At 41.2% G+C, this 23,088-nt stretch overlaps 1 protein-coding gene across 1 annotated transcript in view; it reads right to left on the reverse strand.

The window, feature by feature from the left end:
* Positions 1-23,088, reverse strand: part of NCKAP5 (NCK associated protein 5) — a 971,312-nt gene that overhangs the window by 318,814 nt on the left and 629,410 nt on the right. Inside the window, exon 6 of the mRNA XM_082840997.1 lies at positions 16,694-16,781. Within this exon, the coding sequence (XP_082697123.1) occupies positions 16,694-16,781 (88 nt within the window). The remainder of the gene's footprint in view (positions 1-16,693; positions 16,782-23,088) is intronic.

Below are 23,088 nucleotides of genomic sequence, written 5' to 3' on the forward strand. Positions count from 1 at the left end.
TTTAAAATGTTCTATCCCACTGTCCCCATAAATACATAGGGTCAGGTGACCAATGTATCCAAATTTTTGTTTCAGAAAATATGATCAATACTATATATATATATTCTTGTTTTGACAATTACTGGCAGATAAATATTTACGTATCTTCTGAGTTTGTTAAACTGAATTGGGAAGTCTCTGCCATGAAAGAATTCTTTAAGTGTTCAAATACAATATAATAGTAATAATAATTATTATTATAAAAAATAATAGTTCATATGGAGAAGCAAAGTTATCATTCCAAATTCAGTAAACAGATGTTATATGCAGTTTAGTAGGTCCCAGTTATAATGTAAGACTCTCAGCGGTTGGAATGTTTTATATATCACACCCCCATCACCACACCTTGCACAGCACACAAAACATTTAATGAATGTCCAGTGTTGTTGAATGTGATCGCGCTGCATGAGGGATGGCATCGCCCCGATTTACCTCTGATGACACTGCACAAGCTTAACGCTGAACTACTTAAATATTCTTAAGTACTTGCAACAAAAAACTATCAATATTTTAAGCCAGAATTTTGCTACCAGAAAGATAAAGCAATGGACTGGTAAACCATTTGCATAAATGGTGAAAGCACCACTACATTGATTTCCACTCCTAGAAAATGAGATTTTGCATGTTTATGCTTTAAGGGACAGCCCCAGCACACGCATCTCACAAAGAAGCCCTTTTAAGCCGTATAGTGGTCTACCCTAAAATGCCCTGGGAATTTCTGGAGACTCGCAGGCGTACTCCTCATCAAGATCTCGGTTCCTCCCTGCTTTCTCCTTGCTGGAGTTACCTAAAAGAAAAGCTCTAATGTGGTGCATGAGTTGTACTTTTGAAAGTCAGAGATGGATTATCTAGTTAATTCTCTCGGGGGCTCATGTCAGAACAGAGAGCAGCTTCACTTATTTGCACCTAAATGGAACTTAAGGATCAAGCAAGAATATTACTTTTTTTTTCCTAGTATAATTTGCATAATACCTGCTCTCTCTAGTCAGGCAAAACCCAATGCACAGCATAGGGCCCCACTGTTTGAGCATTTTATGGAAGAAATCTTGCCAGCAATGTTGTCCTGGTGTGCATTTTGACATTAAAACTCTTATTTTTATCCCTAACCCCTGAAAGTGGCAGAAAGCTATCACTTGAGGTGTTTCTTTGGCATCGAGTGGGACGTACATCCTGACAAGCTGCCTACAGCCACAGTGGGTGTAGACAGACAAAGAGCTACTTGGTGAAGACAACCTGTAACCCTGCCAGATGATTCATCTTGGTGAGAGAGAGAAGGAGATTCAGATAAATTTGCAAGAAATAAGCATGATCCTAATAGACAATTAGGAAAGTCAGAATATTATATATATATACACACATATACATATACACACACACATACATATGAAAAGTAATATAAATGTGCATAAAAAACTTGAGCAAGCATTTTCTTCACGCAAAATCTCTGTGCGTTTAAAGAATAATGAACCAGCCAAGTTTTGGTTCCTGAAACAAAAGGCTCTCCCAGAGGTCACCCAACTTACTCCTACAAAGAGTCTTCTAGATCCCAGCGACCGTCATCTCAGTGCTAAGCAACTTTCTGTTGCCGCAAGGAGGGAGGAAGCATAAAACTAGCTACTGAGCAGATTTCTCATCCCAGGTGTGCCACTCATGGGCAGGGCTGCCTTGATCAAGCCCCTTGGGTATCTGTGACATTGTTTCCTCACGTGCAAAATGATGTAGCTGGGGACTGGAGGTAACTTTCCTCCTTCTGAGCACCTGAGACTTGCTAACTATCCTGTTCATCTCTGTACAGTGATTGACCTTCACGTGTCACACTACAACTGCTTCCTTAGAAAATCACGGAGAACAGAGGCTGGCTACCAGGTACACAGCAACATCACAATAAACAGTTGGTAAAAATGCCCTAAGCTCTTGGCTACCCTAATACAATATGAAATGATCCAACCCCTTCCAAGCAGCCTTGGTCTCCAAGACACCAGATCATTCCTTTATTGACTCTTCCTATCACTAAAGACACCAGCTCTGAAGCCCACTGGCTGTAGCTCTTGCTACGCAGTAAGGATGCTGCCCAGTTTTCTCAGTCTCTCAGCCCATCAAACTCAGCTGGCTTTGCGTGTCCAGAATGACCCCAGACACCGATAAGAGAGTCAGAAGCAATTATGGTTCAGGCCACGCTGGAAACTCAGCTCCAAGTGGAAGGTTTTGAACTTGTTGGGCTGAGAGGGGTTTGAGGAACTCATTGCGAGGAGCAGCCCTGGGGCCTGACTGCCCACATCCTCTCTGACAAGTTTACACTGTCCTTCCAGCCTCTGCCTTGCATTATGTCAAGGACAAAGTCTTAGTTCGGTAACTCTCTGAAACTTGCTAATCGTTAGCATTTTTTTTTTTAAAGGATGTTTGCAGATGTAATTATTATTTTATTTATTTATTTTTGCTGTGTTGGGTCTTCGTTTCTGTGCGAGGGCTCTCTCTAGTTGTGGCAAGGGGGGGCCACTCTTCATCGCGGTGCACGGGCCTCTCACTGTCGTGGCCTCTTGCTGCGGAGCACAGGCCCCAGACGCGCAGGCTCAGTAGCTGTGGCTCACGGGCCTAGTTGCTCCGCGGCATGTGGGATCCTCCCAGACCAGGGCTCGAACCCGTGTCCCCTGCATTGGCAGGCAGATTCTCAACCACTGCGCCACCAGGGAAGTCCTCGTTAGCATTTTTAAAAAGGAAAATAGGCCTCAAGCTCAGTTAACAGACAACACTAATTAGGGTGAATTTAGAATCTTGTCTTTCTTTCTTTGTGTCCACGGGTCCCTCCTATTTATGCAAGTGAAACAATTTTCCATCTCCAGCAAGGCCTTCCTACCAGCAGGGTTTCTGTTTCCCCAGACATGTCCGCTAGCTCTCACTCCATCGGTGCGGGCCTCTGAACTGGGCCCACCCTATCCTCCAATCATTTTCCTGAGCAACTCACTGACCCACCTACCTGCTGCACGTCCTCATGGTCTCCCAAAGTCTCAGCCAGCCTTCTGATCCCTCACTGCCCCCTCAGCAGTGAGGTCATTACCAACCCATGGGCTGAATGTGGCTGGGAGGAAGGTCTCCAGGGCCCTAAGAGCTTAAGTAAATCCTCAAATATTACATAGCTTGTGAGTGGCTCAGTCAGGATCTGAACCCATACTGTTGGCCTCTAAAGGCTTTCCGTTTACCCATAATTCTCTGATTTCTCTCACCACAGTACCCACAATCCTCTGCTCTACCTCATGGGAATACCCACAATCCTCTGCTGTACTTCACTGGAATACCCATCATCCTCTGCTGTACCTCACCAGAATACCCATCATCCTCTGCGGTCTCTCATCAGAGTACCCACAGAACAAAAGGACCTTTCCATTTATCTGAACTTTAATGTCTTTCAAGGGCCCACTCAACTCCTACCTTCCCCAGAAGCTCAGTATGCTTCCTAAACATGAGGCAGCAGGTTGGCTACTTTGAGGGAAATGCTGGCGGTAGGTTAATGAAAAGAAGACCCTGGTTGGAAGAACCGTCACCATGATGAGCAAGAAAGGAAAAATATACAGCTGAATCTAATGCCTTGTAGCACAGTGGTTCTCAGCCCAAGCTGCACATTAGAATTGATCTGTGGAGATTTAAAAATCCTCATGCCCAAGCCACACCCCAGATCAATGAAATCAGAATCCCTGGGATGGAACCAGGACATCATAAATTTTTTAAACTCTCCAGATGCTTCCAAGGCACAGCCAACTATGAGAACCACTAGTGGAGAATGTAATTAATACGACCCCTACGAGACTACAGGACTTGGAATCAAAGGACCACGTCCACTGTGACCTGACACTGTATGACACTTCTGAAGTCAACTGCCTCTGTGGAACTCAGTTTCTTCATCTATCTGTAAAGTGAACTTGAACTTTTTGCCCTTCCTATTTTGAAAGGTTAGTGTATGAGTTTCAAATGAGATGATGCCGTGAAAGTGTAAGCTGTACATAGTAATTATTATTGTGGCAATTTTCACTACTGATCCTCCAAAGGTGATGTGCAAATGCTCAGGGAAGAAGAGGTAATAAAAATGCACAGAGAAGAAAAAAATCCAGTAATAGTTGGATTAGAAAAATTAGACATAATGACTCAAGAGAAATACAGCCTAGTTAGTACCTTAAGGATATATGTACAAGTTATTCTGTAAATGAAATAAAAATGGCTGTCGGAGAACACTTGCAATGGCATTGTTTTCAGATCATCACTTACAGTAGAAGCTTACTAATTCAGACTAAGGTATAGGCTTGGCTTTAATGGGGAGAAATGAATTTATTGCGCTACTTTATTAATTTAGCGTAGATACAAAATTTATTAGGGTGTGGTGGCAAACCCAACAGAACACAGAAAAACATCTATTTTGATCAGTTTACAAAACAATGGAACCATCATGAATTGCTACAGATATTTGGCTGTTTATTTAACCAGGGGAAGAATCTAAGTCATTTTAAGACCCCAATTCAATGGGCTTGCTCCAAAAGTTCCTTTAAACTTGTCAGTTTGACACCTGGTGCATCCCACAGAAGGCATAAAGTAAATGGCACTAGGATCATACCAGGCCCTCAACGGTTTCTTATGGTAGCCCCAGCCTGAGGTCTGGGTCCTGAGCATATGAAGGCGAGAGGACAAAGAAGTTTCTCGCTCTTTTGTATGCATATGGCACTGAGCAAACCATAGAAATGATGGTTGCAATTTGTACGTTGCTTTTGCTGGCTTTCTCTTCCCTTCCATATCCCTATGCTGCTTCCTAAAACCTTTCTCCCTTGGTACCCCTCTCCAAGGTGGAGTCTCACCCAGACTTAATAAACACAGGGGATTATAAGCTCCTAAATTACTTTAGGAAAATTATTTTCCTGTCTCCTTTCCTTCCAAGCCTCAAATTCTAAATTTCAGTTTTCTGAGATGGGTTGATAGAGCAAAGCCTGCAGATTTAACTGGGTCACACTAACATGTGAAGGACTCCCCTTAAGTACGTATCTTCTTAATTCTTTATTCCTTACATAGAATGATGCTTTAATGGATGGAATTTCAGGGAAACATACCTAAGTGAGAAAATATTGGTAGATAGGGTATGGGGATGACAAGATTGCACAATGGGAGAAGATACCACCAAAAAGGCCAGTCCTGTCAGGGGACCTGGTCCTGGGTTTAGCCCCGCTGAAATGCCCACAGTTCTCATAGCTTCATCATTTTCTCCAATTTTGAACCTTTAGGTTTTTCACACCTTCTGTGGTGCTAGCCGATAGGGTAGGCTAGAGTGAGGTAGGGTAAGAGGAAGCATCTGGGTATATGAAGAGAAAGAATAGATGAGTAGATAGATAAGGCTAGATGTTTAACAATAATAGCTACTGTTTGTTGAATACTTAACATGTGTTATCCACGTTATCATACACTATCTCCAACTGTTAGATGAAACCACGTCTAGTGACACACTTTGAAAACAGCACCCTTTCCGTTTAGCCTTATTCTACCCATTACAGAGAAGAGAAAAGTGAGCCTCAAGTCGATTAAGTTACCCGAGATGACAAAAGCTAATTGAGTGAGAAACATGGGACCCGCTTCCAGGTCTCTCTGACTCTGAAATGTTTTCTTACTTAAATTCGCCTTCATGCATTCTCCAGCCACAATCCATTATACGTGGGGTCTCTGGAAGGAGAGGGGCCACAGAGAGCTCACGGTGTTCTTTTTAATGGTCTACGACGTTCCTTTTCTCAGATTGCTTCTTCCCTTTATTAATCTGAATTAGCTTTTCCACAGGGCCAAGAAGAAAAACTGAGCACTGCTGGCATCCACATTTGAATAAGTGGCCAACAGACAGGCATGGGGGACGGGCATGGGACAACGTGTATTCAGTCACTGTCTCCACCCTTCCCGAGCCTGAGGTGTTTACACAGCCCAGTGCATGGGGGACTGCAAATCCTCCACCTTTGGACCCTGGCACAGCTGGCATAAACCTTATGCAAACTAGATTAGATAACCTCTCCTTCCAGGCAACAGCAGAAGTCTTAGCGGGAAGAAAAACAAACCTTGAATCTCCACTGACCTTCCAGCTCCCCTTCACCCTGTAAGTCACACTTCCTTATGAATCTTTTCCCTGCACTCCTCACAGAGTTGAGCTGGCTAGAAAAGATCTTCCCGATCAAGGTGTTGACCTGATTCACAAGCCTAGTGACATATTAGAATCACCTGGGGAAATGTTGAAAATCACCAGGGCCCAGGCTCAGCTGCTGGAGACCCTGTGGAATTGGTCTGGGCTGGGGCACAGGTGGGTTGAGAACCTGATCGTCTAACCCTCGTCTTATAGTCGAGTTCTGAGGAAGGTCCTTTCTTGGCAGGTGGCTACTTTTCCCAAGCCTGGAAGCTGTTGTCAGGCTCAAGTACAAGATTCTAAGCCTGCAAGGGCTGTGGTCCTGCCTCTTCAGATGTGCCTATCAGGCCAGTGAACACCTGAACCCTGCATTGGCTTCAACCCAGACAGCAGACCCCTACCCAGACCATTTTCCTCTCACCCCACACCTGGTGGTTCTTCTTGCCATGCTGTGTTAGCTTGTGCCTGCAAAATCAGTAAGGACAACACAGCTGAAAGGTTACAGTATAAGAGAGATCTCAGCAATAAAAGATTTTTTTTTTTCCTAGCAGGTACTTTCCACTTCTTTCTTAATTATTTCCTAATTCTAACACTGTCCATTTCCCCCCCCACACACAATTTTATCTCCATCTCATAAAGCATTGATAAGCTAAGCCCTAAAAAAAACAAAATTTAGTTTTGCAGCCTCATGTGAGTTAAGAAAGTAGGATCAAAGTTGAAGGATTGATAGCATCGTGATTTTGCCCTGCTGAAATTCATTTGTTTCCTAAGAGGAAGAAATAACTGATATGCCCGGTTAATGGTCTGACGCGCCCAAACTATTTGCCCAAGCGACACAATTACGAAAGGGCAACGTTCTCTGATTTCTACCCATACAGCCTCCTGACCTGAGACACCGTCTGGGGTTTCCAAAACAAAGCCGCGCCCTCTGCTGAGATGAGCTGCAGAAAGCAGTTCATGTTCATTGACAATAAGCAGCTCACCTGTAGGAAGAGAAGGTGAGTTTTCGGGGCACCATGTTATTCATAGGTTACATACGCTTTAACAGAGAGACCACATTCTGCTTTTATTTGATAAGAGTTCAGCTCTGGGTCAAAATATCTAACAGGAAACGTATTCGTGTCTGCACACAGAATGTAGGCAGAAATTGAGAATGAGAAAGAAGGGTCAGAACCTATTAAGCCAGGAATTTAAAATTTCCAAGAAGAATGTAGGTAACTATTTAAACTCTGAGTGATATTTGAAACTCCTCTATTCCTTTCAAAGTATTTTGTATGACTTTGGAATTACGGAGGTGAACCCTGTCCTCAGTCAGCGTGCTAACAGAGACTGTTTTGAAAACTTCTGGAAAGTATTTCTGTAGGGTGTAAAATCACACATTCATCTTATAGAATACTTTCAAAGAGAAAAGGAATATTTTATGAAGGACAATGATTTTGGCTGCACTGAATCTCACTTCGGCTTTAAGAAATCCTGCCTCCTTTATCTAAACTTATTATATGAAGACAGGATGTTGCTTAAAACTAAACAGGAAGAGGAAGGAAGAAAACAGCTTCCTTGAGGAACAGTTTCAGTCCTTTAAAGCTTAACACACAATAAAAATACTCCCTTTATTACCATTACCCACTTCAGCAGCAATTCAAAGTTCACAGCAATTCAGAGAAAAGGCCAAATTTCTTCAAGCAGAATCAAAGGCACTTGAGACTTCCTCAGATTACAGGCCACGTAAATAAAAGCACTCAATAAAAATATTTCCCATCCCATCGTGTATCAGAATTTTATAAATACCTGTGTAAAGACTTAGCCACTCTCTCAACACTCAGAATTTTAGATCATTTTTCCCAACTGGTGTGCACTCAGGGAATGTACTCACTGCTGACCTATTGATTCGCATTTGTTCACCACATTTTGTTTAGGTAAAAAAAGAGAAACAAACACTTTTTGGAATAATCTGTATAAATTACAGTCAACCTCTCTGTAGAGTTCTCAAGAGTTCAGATCTCTCGGCTAATTAAATGCCAGGGCACTCACTGAAATAAGTATTGTGAATGAAAGAATCAGTACAGATGCAGCAGAAATGCATATAGCACGCGCTGAACTCCAGCTCCATTTTCTCCTTCACAAAACGAGGAAAACAGGGGTGGTGGACTGGATAGGTTTTGAAGTACCTCACTGGTCCTCAACACATCTGTGGACCAGAGGAATCAAAATGACCCATCAAACTCAGAAACAGCCAAACAAGACACGTCATGGTAAGTCTGGAGATAAAAGAAGGTGCCCGGAGAGCTGAATCTATTAAGGTTTCCTAAGGTGACTCTGATACTCAGCCAGGAAACAGAGTCAGGAACTTTGCAGCTCCTGAGAGCCACAAATGGCAGTTTTGTCTTGCATTTACATATGCTCAAGAAAAAAAAATGCTATTATATTAGAAGCTTGGAAACTCACACTTTAAATATAGTAGGAATATTGTTATTTTAAAAAGCTTTCTTAGAAAGGTATCTTTTGTGATTAATTTTTCAACCCTAACTTTTCTTTCGAGTGCACTTACATTTTTGAATTTGCCTAAGATACACTTAAGTCATTACAGGGAAAGAAGGTGAAGTTAAAAGTAGAAAAAAAAATCCTATGCCTGATAAGAATGTTTATAGACATTTCTCCAAAGAAGACATCCAGATGGCCAAAAGCCACATGAAAAGATGCTCAACATCACTAATTATTAGAGAAATGTAAATCAAAACTACAATGAGGTATCACCTCACACTGGTCAGAACAGCCATCATCAAAAAATCTACAAATAATAAATGCTGGAGATGGTGTGGAGGAAAAGGAACTCTCCTACACTGCTGGTGGGAATGTAAATTGGTGCAGCCACTACGGAGAACAGTATGGAGGTTCCTTAAACTAAAAACAGAACTACCAATATGATCCATTAATTCCACTCCTGGGTATATAATTTGAAAACCATAATTTGAAAAGATACATGCACCCCAATGTTCACAGCAGCACTATTTACAATAGCCAAGACATGGAAGCAACCTAGATGTCCAGCAACAGATAAATGGATAAAGGATAAAGAAGATGTGGTACATATATATACAATGGAATACTACACAGTCATGAAAAAGAATGAAATAATGCCATTTGCAGCAACATGGATGGATCTAGAGATTATGTGAAGTATGTCAGACAGAGAAAGACAAATATCATATAAAATCACTTATATGTGGAATCTAAAAACAAATGATACAAATGAACTTATATACAAAACAGAAAAAGACCCACAGACATAGAAAAAAAACTTATGGTTACCAAAGAGGGAAGGGGAGGAGAGGGGTAAATTAGGAGTTTAGGATTAACATATACACACTACTATATAAAAAATAGACAACCAACAAGGAGCTACTGTATAGCACAGGGAACTATACTCAATATTTTGTAATAACCTATAAGGAAAAGGAATCTGAAAAAGAAGTTATATATACATGTATATATATATATATGTATATATATACACATATATACATATATATACTCACTTTGCTGTACACGTGAAACTAACGCAACATTGTAAATCAACTATACTTCAACTTAAAAAATTCTAATTTATGAAATAAAGTAATATCTCTGCTAGGCATGACTTGGGCTTCAATGAGGAAGGCCCCAGCCTACATCACATGTTTTCTGTGTACATAAAAGAATCTGGATATATATTTGATGATTGACAGATTTTAGGATGACTAGAAAGGTGCCCTTTCCCCAAGCATCACCTGCTTAATCACATCTGAGACTACTTTTAAGGAACTATTTAAGGAAAAAATCATTTTGATTTTCAATTAGATCACTTGGAATGGAAATTACTTGGGTATCAGACCGTACTGCTTTAAACACAGGCTAAGAGTTCAATAACTGAGCTTAGGGCATCATTAGAAGAGATGGAGCTGGGTTCGGAAGCTACACAGCTCAGGCAGGGCTCTCCACGAAGATGGGAAGAGTAAAGGGGTGAAGAGAGCTGATTGTGGACACCGTTACAACAGGGCTGTGTACTATGTCAACCTCTCTGTGCCTCTCCTGGGACAATGACACACTGCACCTCCTGACAAAGTTCCTGCACTCCATCTTTGTGGAGACCTACTCTGCCTGCCTAAAGGGTGCCAAGTCACTTGAGGGACCCAACACTGGTGATGTGTGACTCTGGGCAGGCAATCTAACAGCTCTGTGCCTCAGTTTCCTCTTTTGTAAAATGGAGACATTTCAAATGGTTCTTGTGAAAACTCAGTGAGCTCACACTTGTGAAATGACTGGACTCTGACCAGTACACAGCAGCTGCTCAGTGCACGTCAGAAGCGGGGCCTGGGGTGGTACGGGGGGGCACAGCACGGTAGGGTGATGTGCTCCATGCTGCATTTTGTGTAGACCAGGCCTCACGGGATTGCACAGAAGCATCAAAATCCCAGAGTTCTAAGAGCAAGAAAAAACCACTTGAAATCATCTTTCTGTGCGGACGGTTGTTGCCCTGAGTCTAGCACGTGTTTTATTTAATCCATGTATAAAAAAAATAAGCCAGTATTTACAGACTAAGAAACTGCTCATAAAAACTTGAACTTTCACCTTCTTTTGAAATGTATGGCCGTCTGTCCACACCGGTGTGCATTCTGAGTCATCTGGATCTGCTGCAGTGGGGCTGTGACTGCTGCCTTCAGACCGGACAGAGGCTCTTCGGTCAGTCTGCCATAGTCTCCACCACTCCCTACTGCCCTTTGGAATTAAACCAAGTGTAGGTTGCGACTGCATGGTTTTAAAAAGCAAGACTTTTGCCTTCGAATAACAAACAAAAAACAAGCAAACACCACATCTCTCTGTACCTATTTCCTTATCAAAAGTGGAAAAATAGAATGTAACCCTCCAGAGGACACACAATTGTTCTCATACCTGGCCTACTTTAACCATTTACATTATTTGGCAATTGTAGGTTTTTGTGTTTGTGGTCCCTGAAGTAATCCAAAACCTCTTCAATCACAAATACAAAAGAAAGGAGGAACCCAGAGAGTTTAAGTGACAGTCTGAGGCCAAAAGTCTCGTTAGTGGCAGAAGCTGTACCACGTGCAGGTTTTTTTCCCCCTCACGAGTGCTTCCATTTATCTGTCCACTTTTTTCTTTCCAAATAAATAAAGCTAATGGGTTCAATTCATGTTCCATAGAGAAAAGCAGAGACAAGAGGAAATCTATCAGCTACAGCAAAGCAGCACAAAAGGTAGCTACAGACACAAGAGGACTTTAATGGGTAATCTATCATTACTGTTACGATTCTCTGTATCTTTGGTTGCCTGTGTTGAAGTATTTTGACAGATGAAGCTGAAGGCGTATCGTCCTCTCAACTAGCTGTTCCATTTCATTTACGCTGAACTGCTCCCGTTCATATCGAATCATGAATGTTTTTTCTAACATGTTTCCTAACTACTCAACTAAATGAAATGGTAACCTGGGCTTCAAGAATGTATCATATGATACAGAAGAACCCCCCAAATACCTAGAAAGAATGAGCTAGGGAAAGAAACAGAGCAAGAGGGAAATGGAAGATGGTTCTCCTTTTTCAGTCTCCTCTGCAGACAATCTTTGAGGTCTTTTATTTTCCCATAATGAAAGGAACCTATCCTGGGTGTTAGGTATATCACTTTCCCTCCATATATTGGCAATATTTCTCTTACTCATGGGCTTGTCTCTCCCACAGAAGAAATGTCAGGCACAAACATTATATGGCTTATTAATTGATTTCAGTTTCCTTTCACTTACTTTTGTATTTTGAGACAAAGATTTTGTGAGCTGGGAAGTTAGGCTCCACCACCCGATTATCCCACTGGTAATTGATCAGTTTCACTCTATGTATCTCGCTTAGGGAAGTCTGAGATTTATTTCTAGTTCTACCACTTAGCATTTGCCAGAGTTGAAACGGTCCTCTTTGAGACTCATCCTTAAAAATGAGCAGGTTAATATCTAATTTAGAGGCTGCTGAAATGAACAAATGAGATCCATTTTGTGTAAGCACTTTGAAAACTGTAAAGCACCAAACATATGTGTCGTGACAGTATGATGGTTATATTAAAATACCAGGGATATAAGATGTTCTGAGAAAGGCAGGCTGTGGGGTGCCTGCCTCTTGAGTCCGTGACAACAGAGACTAAAAGAAAAGGTTAAAGGATTGCTGAAAGGAAGTCCTAGGCAGGAGAAGAGTCTCTGGAGAGAGCAGTGCAGTAGGTTTGGTGGCATCTTCCTTTCTGTTCCCAGAACTTGTGCAAGCTGCTTTGTGGGCTCCTATCACATTGTTGCATATATTCAATTAATTATCTGCCTTCCCTCCCCAATTTCCAGCATCCTATAAACTGAGCTTTCCAGGAAAAGGCCTCTTTGTATCTCCAGCACTTAGCTTGGCATCGGCTAGGTACTGCCAGCCTGCTGGGTTCACGCGTTACTTAGTGTGATAGACAGAACAATGTCCCTCGCCTACATGTCCACATCCTACCTAATCCCCAAAACCTGTGACTATGTTACCTTACCTTCTATGGCCAAAGAGACTTTGCAGATGTGATTAAATGAAATATCTCGAGATGGGGAGATTATCCTGGATCATGGGGATGGGCCCAACGTAATCACAGTCTCTCTATAAGAGGGAGGGAGGAGAGTCAAACTCCGAAAAAGGAGAAATGACAATGGAACCAGAGTCTGAAGTGATGTATTTTGAGAATGCAGGAAAGGGCCAAAAGCCAAAGAATGCTAGGATCTAGAAAAGGCAAGGAAATAATTCTGTCCTGAAGCCTCCGGAAGAATGCAGCCCCGCCAGTACAGTGATTTTAGACTTTTGACCTCCACAATTATAAGAGAATAAATTTGTGTGGTTTCAAGCCATTAAGTTTGTTACAGCAGCAACAGGAATCTAACATACGTAGGTCCAAAAGTAAATGAATAACTGTCATTTGAATGAATGAATGAGCAAATGAATGGACGGATGAATGAATGGAGAGAGCTCTAAAGAGCCAGTGGAAAGGCCTAGGTTCAAGTCCCAACTTAGATGATATCTAGCTACATAACTTGGGCACCATCAGTTCATCTCTCCAGAAATTCTCCGCATAGAGTCGAGGCCATGGAGTCAGACTGACTACAGTTCGAATCCCTTCTAAGCTACTTCCAGGCTGCACCTTTGGGCAAGAGGTCACCTCTGGGAGCCTACGTCCCCGTCTACCCTCACTAACGTGAGGATAGTGACAGTACTTCCTGCACAGTTGTGGGGACCGAATGAGCTGCAGTCTAGTCACAGTCAACGGGGCTCTGAACTAGACAAACTGGAAACTGCAGTCACATAAAAATGGCATTAATGTCACTTCATGCCCAAACCTTGAAATGATGCAAACCCTCCAAATTACAGAGAGTCAAGAAGTGCACAGTGACAAAGCCCGTGAGACCACTGACAGCCGCAGGGCGGGTCTGTCTCAGCTGCTGAACAGAAACACCTACTGACCTTTGAGCTGGTCCAGGTGAAATTACACAAGCTCTAAACGATACAAGTAACCAACTCTGAGAAGTCTTCAGGAACACACCCCTTGAACAAACTACGACCACCCTTCACATGCATGCTTGGCAATTAGCACGGGCCTGGAACTCAGAAAGCTGTTACTCTACTGTTATTAACACGATGATAAAAGCCTCAGAACAAACACTTCCATGATAGAAAATAAAACCCACTCTGGCTTTCCTGTGGGTCTCAGCTTTGCATGGGCCTCTGGTTCCTGTCAGAGAAATCTTATAGTTGGAAAATCTGAGTCAGGTGTGCTAATACCCCTCCATATTATGAAGCAATACATTTCCCAGCTCTTAGCCAAAACAAAGAATTCGGCTTCAGGGAGTGTTAACTATGCAGTCCACTGGTTTCACCACATACATCTTGCACAGCCCACTTTCCTACTATTCGCCATATTTAGAACACTAGGATGACTGAGGTGACGGACCTCCCTGGGACTCAGTGCCACCCTTCTCTCTATTCTCATGTCTTGAATCCCCAGAGGACAACGTTGTGCCTAGTCCACAATAAAAACTCAATAAATAGCCGTTGAATGTACAAACGACGCTTTATGGTTCATGTAACCCAAATCTCTCTCCAATTTCCCAGATAATGAGCCTGAGGCCAATGAGAGCAATGGCTGAAAAATCCCTTCCGTGTAGCATGAATTCACATCAGTAACTGTCTCCACTCTAGAGAGAAGAGCTGATCCCCCAAATCTAATAGACTGGGTGATTAAGAGGAAATAGCTGGAAAACACATTTTTAAAAGTCTCTCTGTTTTTCTAGGAGGCTTCCGGTTTCACAAAACGAATTCTGATGATAAGAGTGTATACCATGGTTTTGGCTAACAAGTGTGTGAAGAGATTAGCGAAGAATGATGAAAAGAAAATAAGAACTTGGTGAAACAGAGCCACAATGAGGAGACTGGAAAAAGCACAGGAGGGATGCTGAATTACTTAGTTCTAATTAAAGCCTGGTGTTACCTGTGAGTGGGGACAGAAGACTGACATTTCAGGTTCATATGACTCTTTAAGGCTAAACAGAACCGTTTAATGCAGAGTCAAGTCTGAGTGTTTACTTATACATCAATTTTCTGCCAAAGCAAATGTAATACCTAGGAAAGATTCAGAGCTAGGAGGACTTAAATACTTATCCTTACCGTAGGCGACCACACATCAGGAAAAGCCGGGCATGCCTTTCCTATGTGAAGGCCACCTCAAGAAGAATCTAAACCTTTTCCTGAGAAATGGATTTGAGAGTTTTTCTACTGTTGTTATGGAGCTAACTTTGTTTTCAAGATTTTTTTTTGAGGTGGACCATTTTTAAAGTATTGAGTTTGTAACAATATTGCTTCTGTTTTATGTTTTGGTTTTTTGGACACAAGGCCTGTGGGATCTTAGTTCCCCGACCAGGGATTGAACCCACATCCCCTGCACTGGAAGGTGAAGTCTTAACCACTGGACAGCCAGCGAAGTCCCTATGGAGCTAACTTTCATCTCCTCCAAGGAGGCTTAAGTCAACTCATTATACTGCTTTCACTGGAGATAGAGAACAGTTGTCCCTGTTGTCATACTGTAGTTCTGTAGATGTCTCAAGAGTCAACGATTTAGGACATAGACTTCTTAAGGTTAATTCTATCTAGATTTCTTAACTTTATATGATACTGTGACTTTTATTGTCAGATTCCTCTCGATCTTTGTCATCACAAGTGGGGTTGCAGAGCCCAGCACCCGTGAATTCAGGGACGCTAGTGTGAAACGATCTTTACCAGCCGGATTCCTAGGATTGCCTCCCCACACCCACATGCTCTTTAGCTAGCCAAAACCTAGGGCTGCCCAGTGATCAGCTTAAACTTTGGCCCACTTCCTTTCTTTCTTTAGGTTTTGAAAGCCCCCTATGCATAGTCGTGCAGTGGACATTGGGTGCCTATTTGTGATTTTCAGTGCTCTTCAATGAAAGTCCCACACTGATCTAGATAGAGTGCCTGGGCTCTTTCTGCTGTCAGAGCCTTCTCATCTGTATGGCCAACTTGGGTCATGCTCAGATTAGATGCCCTGCTTCCCAGCCTGGTCACTTCGCTAATGTTAAAACACCGTGGGATAAGGGCTATCAGGAGATCACTTGTTGGGACTTCCCTGGCAGTCCAGTGGTTAAGACTCCGCACTTCCAATACAGGGGGCGCAGGTTCGATCCCTGGTCGGGGAACTAAGATCCCATGTGCCATGCGGTGCAACCAAAAAAGTTAATTAATTAAAAAAAGAAAAAAAGACAACTTGGTAGTGCATTGACCACTGACTCTCTCTGGACCTCTGTAGACTCCACATGGCCTGAGGAGCAAGACCACACCCATGAGCTGAGAAGACAGGCATAACCTCGGCCAGCTCTTCCATGTCCCCTCAGTCTCACCATCAAACTTGTCATCTCACCAGCCACGATGCAGTGTCCGTGAGCTTCTTACTCTCCAGGAGCCTGCCATGCACGTTCATACCACTGCCCCTTTACCTAGGCTTCCCTCTGCCTGGAACGTTCTTTCTCTTGTTCTCTACCCCTCAGGTCCACCTTAAATGTCAGATCTCTGGGAAGTATTCTTTACCTTCCCTGGGCAGGAAGAGTCAGCGCTTCTCCTGTGTTCCAGAGAATGCTGTACATGCCTCTCTTACAGCCTTGACCACAGAGTACCGCGATACTTCTATAGGTCTCTCTGCATCTCTATAAACGTATTTTTTGCACCTTCCTACAACCAAACCTACAATTCCTTTCACAAAGTACAAGAAATGAATGAGTTAAATGAATGTGTACAGTATGCCTCAAACAGAGGTGACGGGTAACAGAGGTGACTGGTGTGGCTCCCAGCACTGGGGTCTGGACCATCCTATTTTATTTATCTCCAGGTTAGGGAGGACAGAGCTAGAGAAATCCAAGCAACACAAGCCAACCAGTATCCAGCCAAGAGCAAGACACGTGGTGTACCTGATAGACCATTATATTAACAGTTTCTTCTTTTTTCTGTTCTGGAGGTCCTTGACTCTGCAGTAGATTTCGTACTGTTTCTTCCATCCTGAAAAACAAGCAAAAATAAATAAGTAAATAGACAGGTAGATAGATAAATGAATAAATGATTTCTTTAAGAAATGTTTCCTATTAACATGGGTCTGTTCCAGTTAGTAGAAATCATTCTTTAGTATATTATTCCCTAAACTTAAACCTGGAAATCTCTTTTCTCTTCTCTCTCCTTCATCCCCTGTATTAAGAATCTGTCATGAAGTCCTTTGCGATCATTCTGCAGAATGGCTTTGGCTTCTCTCTCTTTACCATTCAGGTCTCTATCCTTGGCCTACTATGTACACATGCAAACATCTCCCAACATCCCTCTTCACTTTCAGTTTGACACAGTGTCACCCCAGTAAGTTTCCTGAAATACCACTTTGACTTTTTAAAATCAGTTTTCAAAGTTGACAACTCCTACATGAATCCATTTTCACCATTAATACACTGTTATGTCTTTCCATGGTGGTCTTTCTATGTCAGCACACAAAGATCTACTTTTTTTCAACTGCTTCCTAATATTCCATGATGTGAAGGCACCATAAATTATTTAACCATTCCCTTGCTGATGGAATTTAAATTACTTGAAAAAAGCTTGCTATTTGAATTAAGAAATATCTTTACAAATACATCTTAGTGCACATTTATGAGTAACTCTATAGGTTATATTATAATATATATTGTATGCTATAATTGTATTTTAAATACCCACTTCAAACCCTTCCCCTTCCCAACCCCCTCCCCCAAACCCAAAAGTAAAGAGTAAAACACACACACCCATTTCCATTTCCAGACATTGTCTCAGGCTGTTACTACTTCTTGGAATGCCAACACCCTTTCACCTTCTCATGGGCCATCCATCTTTCAAAATCCACCTCAAGCTTCACTTCCTAAGAGACTTCTTTATTAGTCCCCTACTTCTATGAATTCTTACAGCCCTACACTTTTTTTTTTTTTTTTTTTGTGGTATGCGGGCCTCTCACTGTTGTGGCCTCTCCTGTTGCGGAGCACAGGCTCCGGACGCGCAGGCTCAGCGGCCATGGCTCACGGGCGCAGCTGCTCCGTGGCACGTGGGATCTTCCCAGACCGGGGTACGAACCCGTGTCCCCTGCATCGGCAGGCGGACTCTCAACCACTGCGCCACCAGGGAAGCCTGAGTCCTATACTTTAAATCATTCATTCTATCACTTAAAAACTCTCCACTTTAATACTCAAAGATTTCATGTATGCATGCTTTGTCTTCTGAAGTAAATTACAATATTTGATATAGAATCATGTCATATATTTATGTACTTCCCTCAATTACAGATAAAGTAGGTACTCAGTAGACATTATTATATGAATCCCTTGTTAATTCATTTTAAAAAATATTAAGTGCCTACTCTGTAACAGGCACTGTGTATGTTCAAACTATGTTCGAATGGCCTTATCCTTGGGACTCATCCGTGAGGATTCACGGACCAGAACTCTGAGAGCAGGCTGCCCGAACTAAACACAATGAACACAGTGCTCTCACGCCCAGAACCTGAGTCGGCTGTCTTTTCAAGTCCCATCCTGAAGCATGTATTTTAGTGACTCAATATAATCCTAGTTTAGGAAATGTGTCGGGGGAAGCAGGCTGACCCAGCATCTCTCCCTCACTAGGGCTTCTAGCGAGACAAATTAGGGGCTCCAGGAGGCCTCTGAATTCCCAGAAGTGACAAGACCCTTACAGTAACCAAGGTAGCGTGGTTCAGAATGCCAACTACTCATATGGCGCATCACCACTTAGCGGAAGAGTAAAGACACTGCGGATGAACTGGGCCAATCCAAACCTGGATGATAACTGGGGAAATTCTGCCTTCACAGGGGATGGCACCAGGATCCATTCAGGATTTCGAGAAGACGGTAGACACCGATTATGAGTGCGCAGAGAATGATTTGTGACTATACATTTACTCAAGCCATCCCTTCACGCATCCAGCCAAGAAAGCGAAGTCTGTTCACTATATTTTCACGTATCTTATGTTATTCATGATAATAAAATTAAATAGTACTTTGAACTTGTCAAAGACCTCTCACGTCTATTAATCATTATAATGCACTTTTAAAGTATCATTATATCTCTGTGGTAGAGGAGAAAGCCAAGGTCCAGAAAGGTTGAATGGCTTACTTACGGGATCACGGTTAGTTGGACAGGGAATTAGGATTAAACCATTTTCGTGACTGTAAAAGCAGCATCCTTTTTCCACTAGGACTTATTTACATTCAGGGAAATGATCTGAAATGAAGAGGAGTCTTAACGGCTAATTAAGAGTTGTCTTTGTGAAAACCTATTGGATGCTGAACCCTAGAAAGCAGCAATATTATTTCTGACCTGGGGAGAGCTTTATGTGAAAAAAATAGGTGTGAAGAAGTCACAAATTCTGAAATAATAAGTGATGAAAGCCAATTTCTAATACTTTATTTCATTTTATATAAACAGAGACAACCTCTTGAATGACAGTAGATTTTCCACGATATTTACTAAATCTACCATAAATAAGAAAAATAATGATAATGGTAATAACTTGCTCAACATCACTCAGCAGGGACTAGCCTCTTGTTTCCTAAATATTAGTCTACTTTCTTCCTATCTTCACACAGAGATTGAACGTCTTTCTTATTTCAATCCTTATTTTACTCGTTTATAAACATTTGGCTTAATTATCGGCCAACAGTTAAAACTCAAATAAAATCTTGTCTTTGTCATCAATAAATTAAAATACAATTCTGTCTCAGTGCATATCTTGCTGAATTATCTCTTCTGTATAATTAAAAGTTCTACGCACAAGTTGCTGGATCAAAAAGAAAAACGTTTATTCACCTTCCACCCATTCTTCTTGGCTTCCAAGTTTAAAAAAAAGAAAAAAAAAAGAGGGGGTGGAAAGAAAGTTGTTAAAACAGGATCTCAAACAGCCTAGACCCACGGTAACAGGGTGAACACTTTTCTGGCACAAATTCATGATTAATTAAAACCAATTTCATTTCCAAGCTACAGCTTGGAACAGAGTTGTAGGGACCCAGCCCTACCCTTGGTAAAAAATTAAGTTGTCTCATCTTTCATAACCTTTATGAATCTGCTAACAGAGAAATATTTTGAACCTGATAGGAATATACCATTATTCCCTAATGATATCTTTTAAAAAAAATTCTCATTTAGCAAACTTCTCTATTTTCCTGAAAATCAAAGACTATGAAGGATCATCCATTGTAGTGTAATGCCCAATGACATTTTACTTTGTTTTATTATTTTGATAGCTGATGTAGGAGGGATTGCATTACCAGTCTGCACACAGAATAATCTATCATCTGTTTCTCAGATGTGACTAAAAATAACATAATTCCTTTCCCCAGGTCAGGCATGGGTAGAGTTTTTTGTTTTTAAATTGCTGATTGGTTCAATCTATCGTTAAACACTTACCTTAATTAAAGTCTTCTAGTTCTTTTTTGTTTTTTCATTTTGTCTGACCTGAGATTAAGTCCTTTCTTCCTCTAGATACCAGTCAAGTAGCTATCATAACTAAAAACTGTCTAGGCCAAAATTATACTTAGTGAGATGCAATAAATTCTAATGTACATTAAGTGAACTATTTTTAAAAAGTTAAGTCCTACACAAGTCAGAAAAAATAAACCAAATTCATATGCAAACACTATATTTCAAGTAACACAGATATAAATGTAGGAATTGTATTTAATTGAATGTAGGTTCCGTGTTTTAAGGTACATAGCATTAAATTAATAAATTTTTCCTATAGTATTTCCTCTAGGGGAAGAAAAAAACATAGGTTTTGCTTAAAAAGGGCACTAACTTGAAGTTAGAAAAACAGGACATTAAAAAAGAACACATGAGAAGAATAACAATTCAAAAGCACGTAAGAGCTGGATTAGTGAGGATCTGAAACGAAATCTTCTCCCTGTACCCAGGGGTCCACCTTTGTCACAGATCCCCTTCTAAAGAGCAGATGACTGGGGAAGTTGTCATTGGATCTGCATCCATGTCTCACAGAGACAGTTTCCCTACCTAACAAAGGAAGATCCTTTTGCAAGTGAATATTCAAAGACAGTGGTTTCCTGAATCCTTTCAAGGCAGGAAACTACCTAATCATTCAGGGCCTGATAACGTCAGGAGTCTCTTTACCGTCAGAGAATATGATTTGAGCCCTGAAGAACTTGACTCATTCAATAATGAAAATACTATTAGAAAACACAATCCCAGGGCACACTGGGAGCTGTTCATTCTAATGGCAGGTAAAGGAAAGTGAAGTCTTCCACATCCCTTCCTTCCTCCCCAAATTTAGCCCTCTCTTTTGCCTAATGACACTCTGGGAACTGATCAGAACATTAGACTGAAGCGTTCTTTTGTGACTCTTGTGATCAGATATTCAGTTTAGCCTGTCATTTTTGACAGAAATAGAACAAAATGAACACAAAACAAGAAGCCACACTCCCCGGCTCAAACTAGTAACTGAAGAGGCTCTTTGAACTAAAAGCTGAACCGAATCATATTTTTGTTCTTAAGAAATATTTTAAGGTATGTATTTGCTGATTAATCACATTAAATAAAAATGAAACTAATAATGCAATTACTCAATATCTCCCCATATTTTCCTATGTGAGAGGCTGCAAGACCAGAACCCACCCACTTCTGCTAGAAGTACATGCCATATTCTCTTCACCTACACCGTGCACTTTGTTGACAGCTGCCGCTGTGACGTGCAAATTGCTTCTCCTTGTGTTTCACTGTATTTGACTACCAATCTTCTCATTTTGAGAAAGTGTGTCAGTTTAAGCAAGGGTGCTGCCATGGTTGAATTTCATTTTAAAGACAAGAAGAAAGGGACTGGGGTTCAAATAGAAAGAAGGTTGAGGGGCTTGAGTCACTGCAGCACCTCTCCTTCACCTGGAGCCTCCTCCCTATGAAGTCATCCCATGTGACCCCATATAGAGAACAGCACTCATCTGGCAAGGTCAAAGGCCAAAATGGGGACAAGCATTCTTCCCGTATCTGCTGGAAAAAAGAGAAATGCTTACAAGACAGTCTTTCCTTGGATGACTATTAGCAGGGTTAAAAAATTTAAGCACACTACCACTGGGATATTCAGAAAAAATACAATCTATTTATTTTGTATATAATCAAACATCTTTTGTCTTGAGCCTCCACATGCTGACTAGTATTAACTTTTGCCCAAATCTTACTACAAATCCTACACTTTGTCTAACACGACGGATTTTTAAATCCATTGAGAAACAAGTGTCCATCATCAAGAGAATATATAAGCAACTGTGTTCACAGGTAAACCTCAAAGATATTGCCGGTTTGGTTCCAGACCACAGCAATAAAGCAAATATTGCAATAAAGCAAATATTGCAATAAAACAAGTCACACAAATGGTTTTTTTACTGCATATAAAAGTTATGTTTATTCTACACTGTAGTCTATTAAATGTACAATAGCATTATGTCTAAAAACCAATGTACATACCTCAATTAAAAATACTGCTAAAAAATGCTATCATCTGATAAAACAGGGCTGCCGCAAAACTTCCATTTGTAAGAAAAATATATATAGTATCTGGGAAGTACGACAGAGCAAAGTGCAATACGACGAGGCGCGCCTGTGTGTATTTCCCACATGGGAATCCTATTCAGCAACATTAGGAATAAGCTGATGCGTGCAATGATATGGAAGAACCTCACAAACATTACGCTGAGTGAAAGAAGCCACATACAAAAGACTAAATACTACATGATTCCACTTGTATGTAACTTTAGTGCAGGAAAAATTAATCTATGATGTAAAATTTAAGAACAGTGATTGCCAGGGAGGGCAGAGACTGACTGGTAAGGGACACAAGGAACTTCCTGGGATGACACTGACGTTCTGTATCTCCACAGGGGTTTGTATTGCACAGGTGTAAGCATTTGTTGGGATTCATCAAAGGCTACATTTAAGATTTGTGTGTATCACTGTATATAAATTTTATCTTGAAAGAAAAAATGCACCGTAAACAAATATGGAACTTTAATTAGTGCTATACATGCTCAAGTATGTACATAATTTGGGGTGAAATGTAATGATGCCTGAAGTTTACTTTGAAATGCATCAACGATTAGATAGATGGATGGAGAGAGAGATGGATACATGGCTAGACATATGGTAGAGCAAGTACAGTAAAAGCGAGTGGTAGAATCTAGTTGTTGGGTATCCAGTGTTCGCTGTAAAATTCATTCAACTTTTTGTATATTAAAAATTGTTTATACTAAATTACTGACAACGTTTTGTTCATCTGTTTTTAAAA

This window comes from Leucopleurus acutus, assembly GCF_964270905.1.
Source record: "Leucopleurus acutus genome assembly, chromosome: 6".
Lineage (NCBI taxonomy): Eukaryota > Metazoa > Chordata > Mammalia > Artiodactyla > Delphinidae > Leucopleurus > Leucopleurus acutus.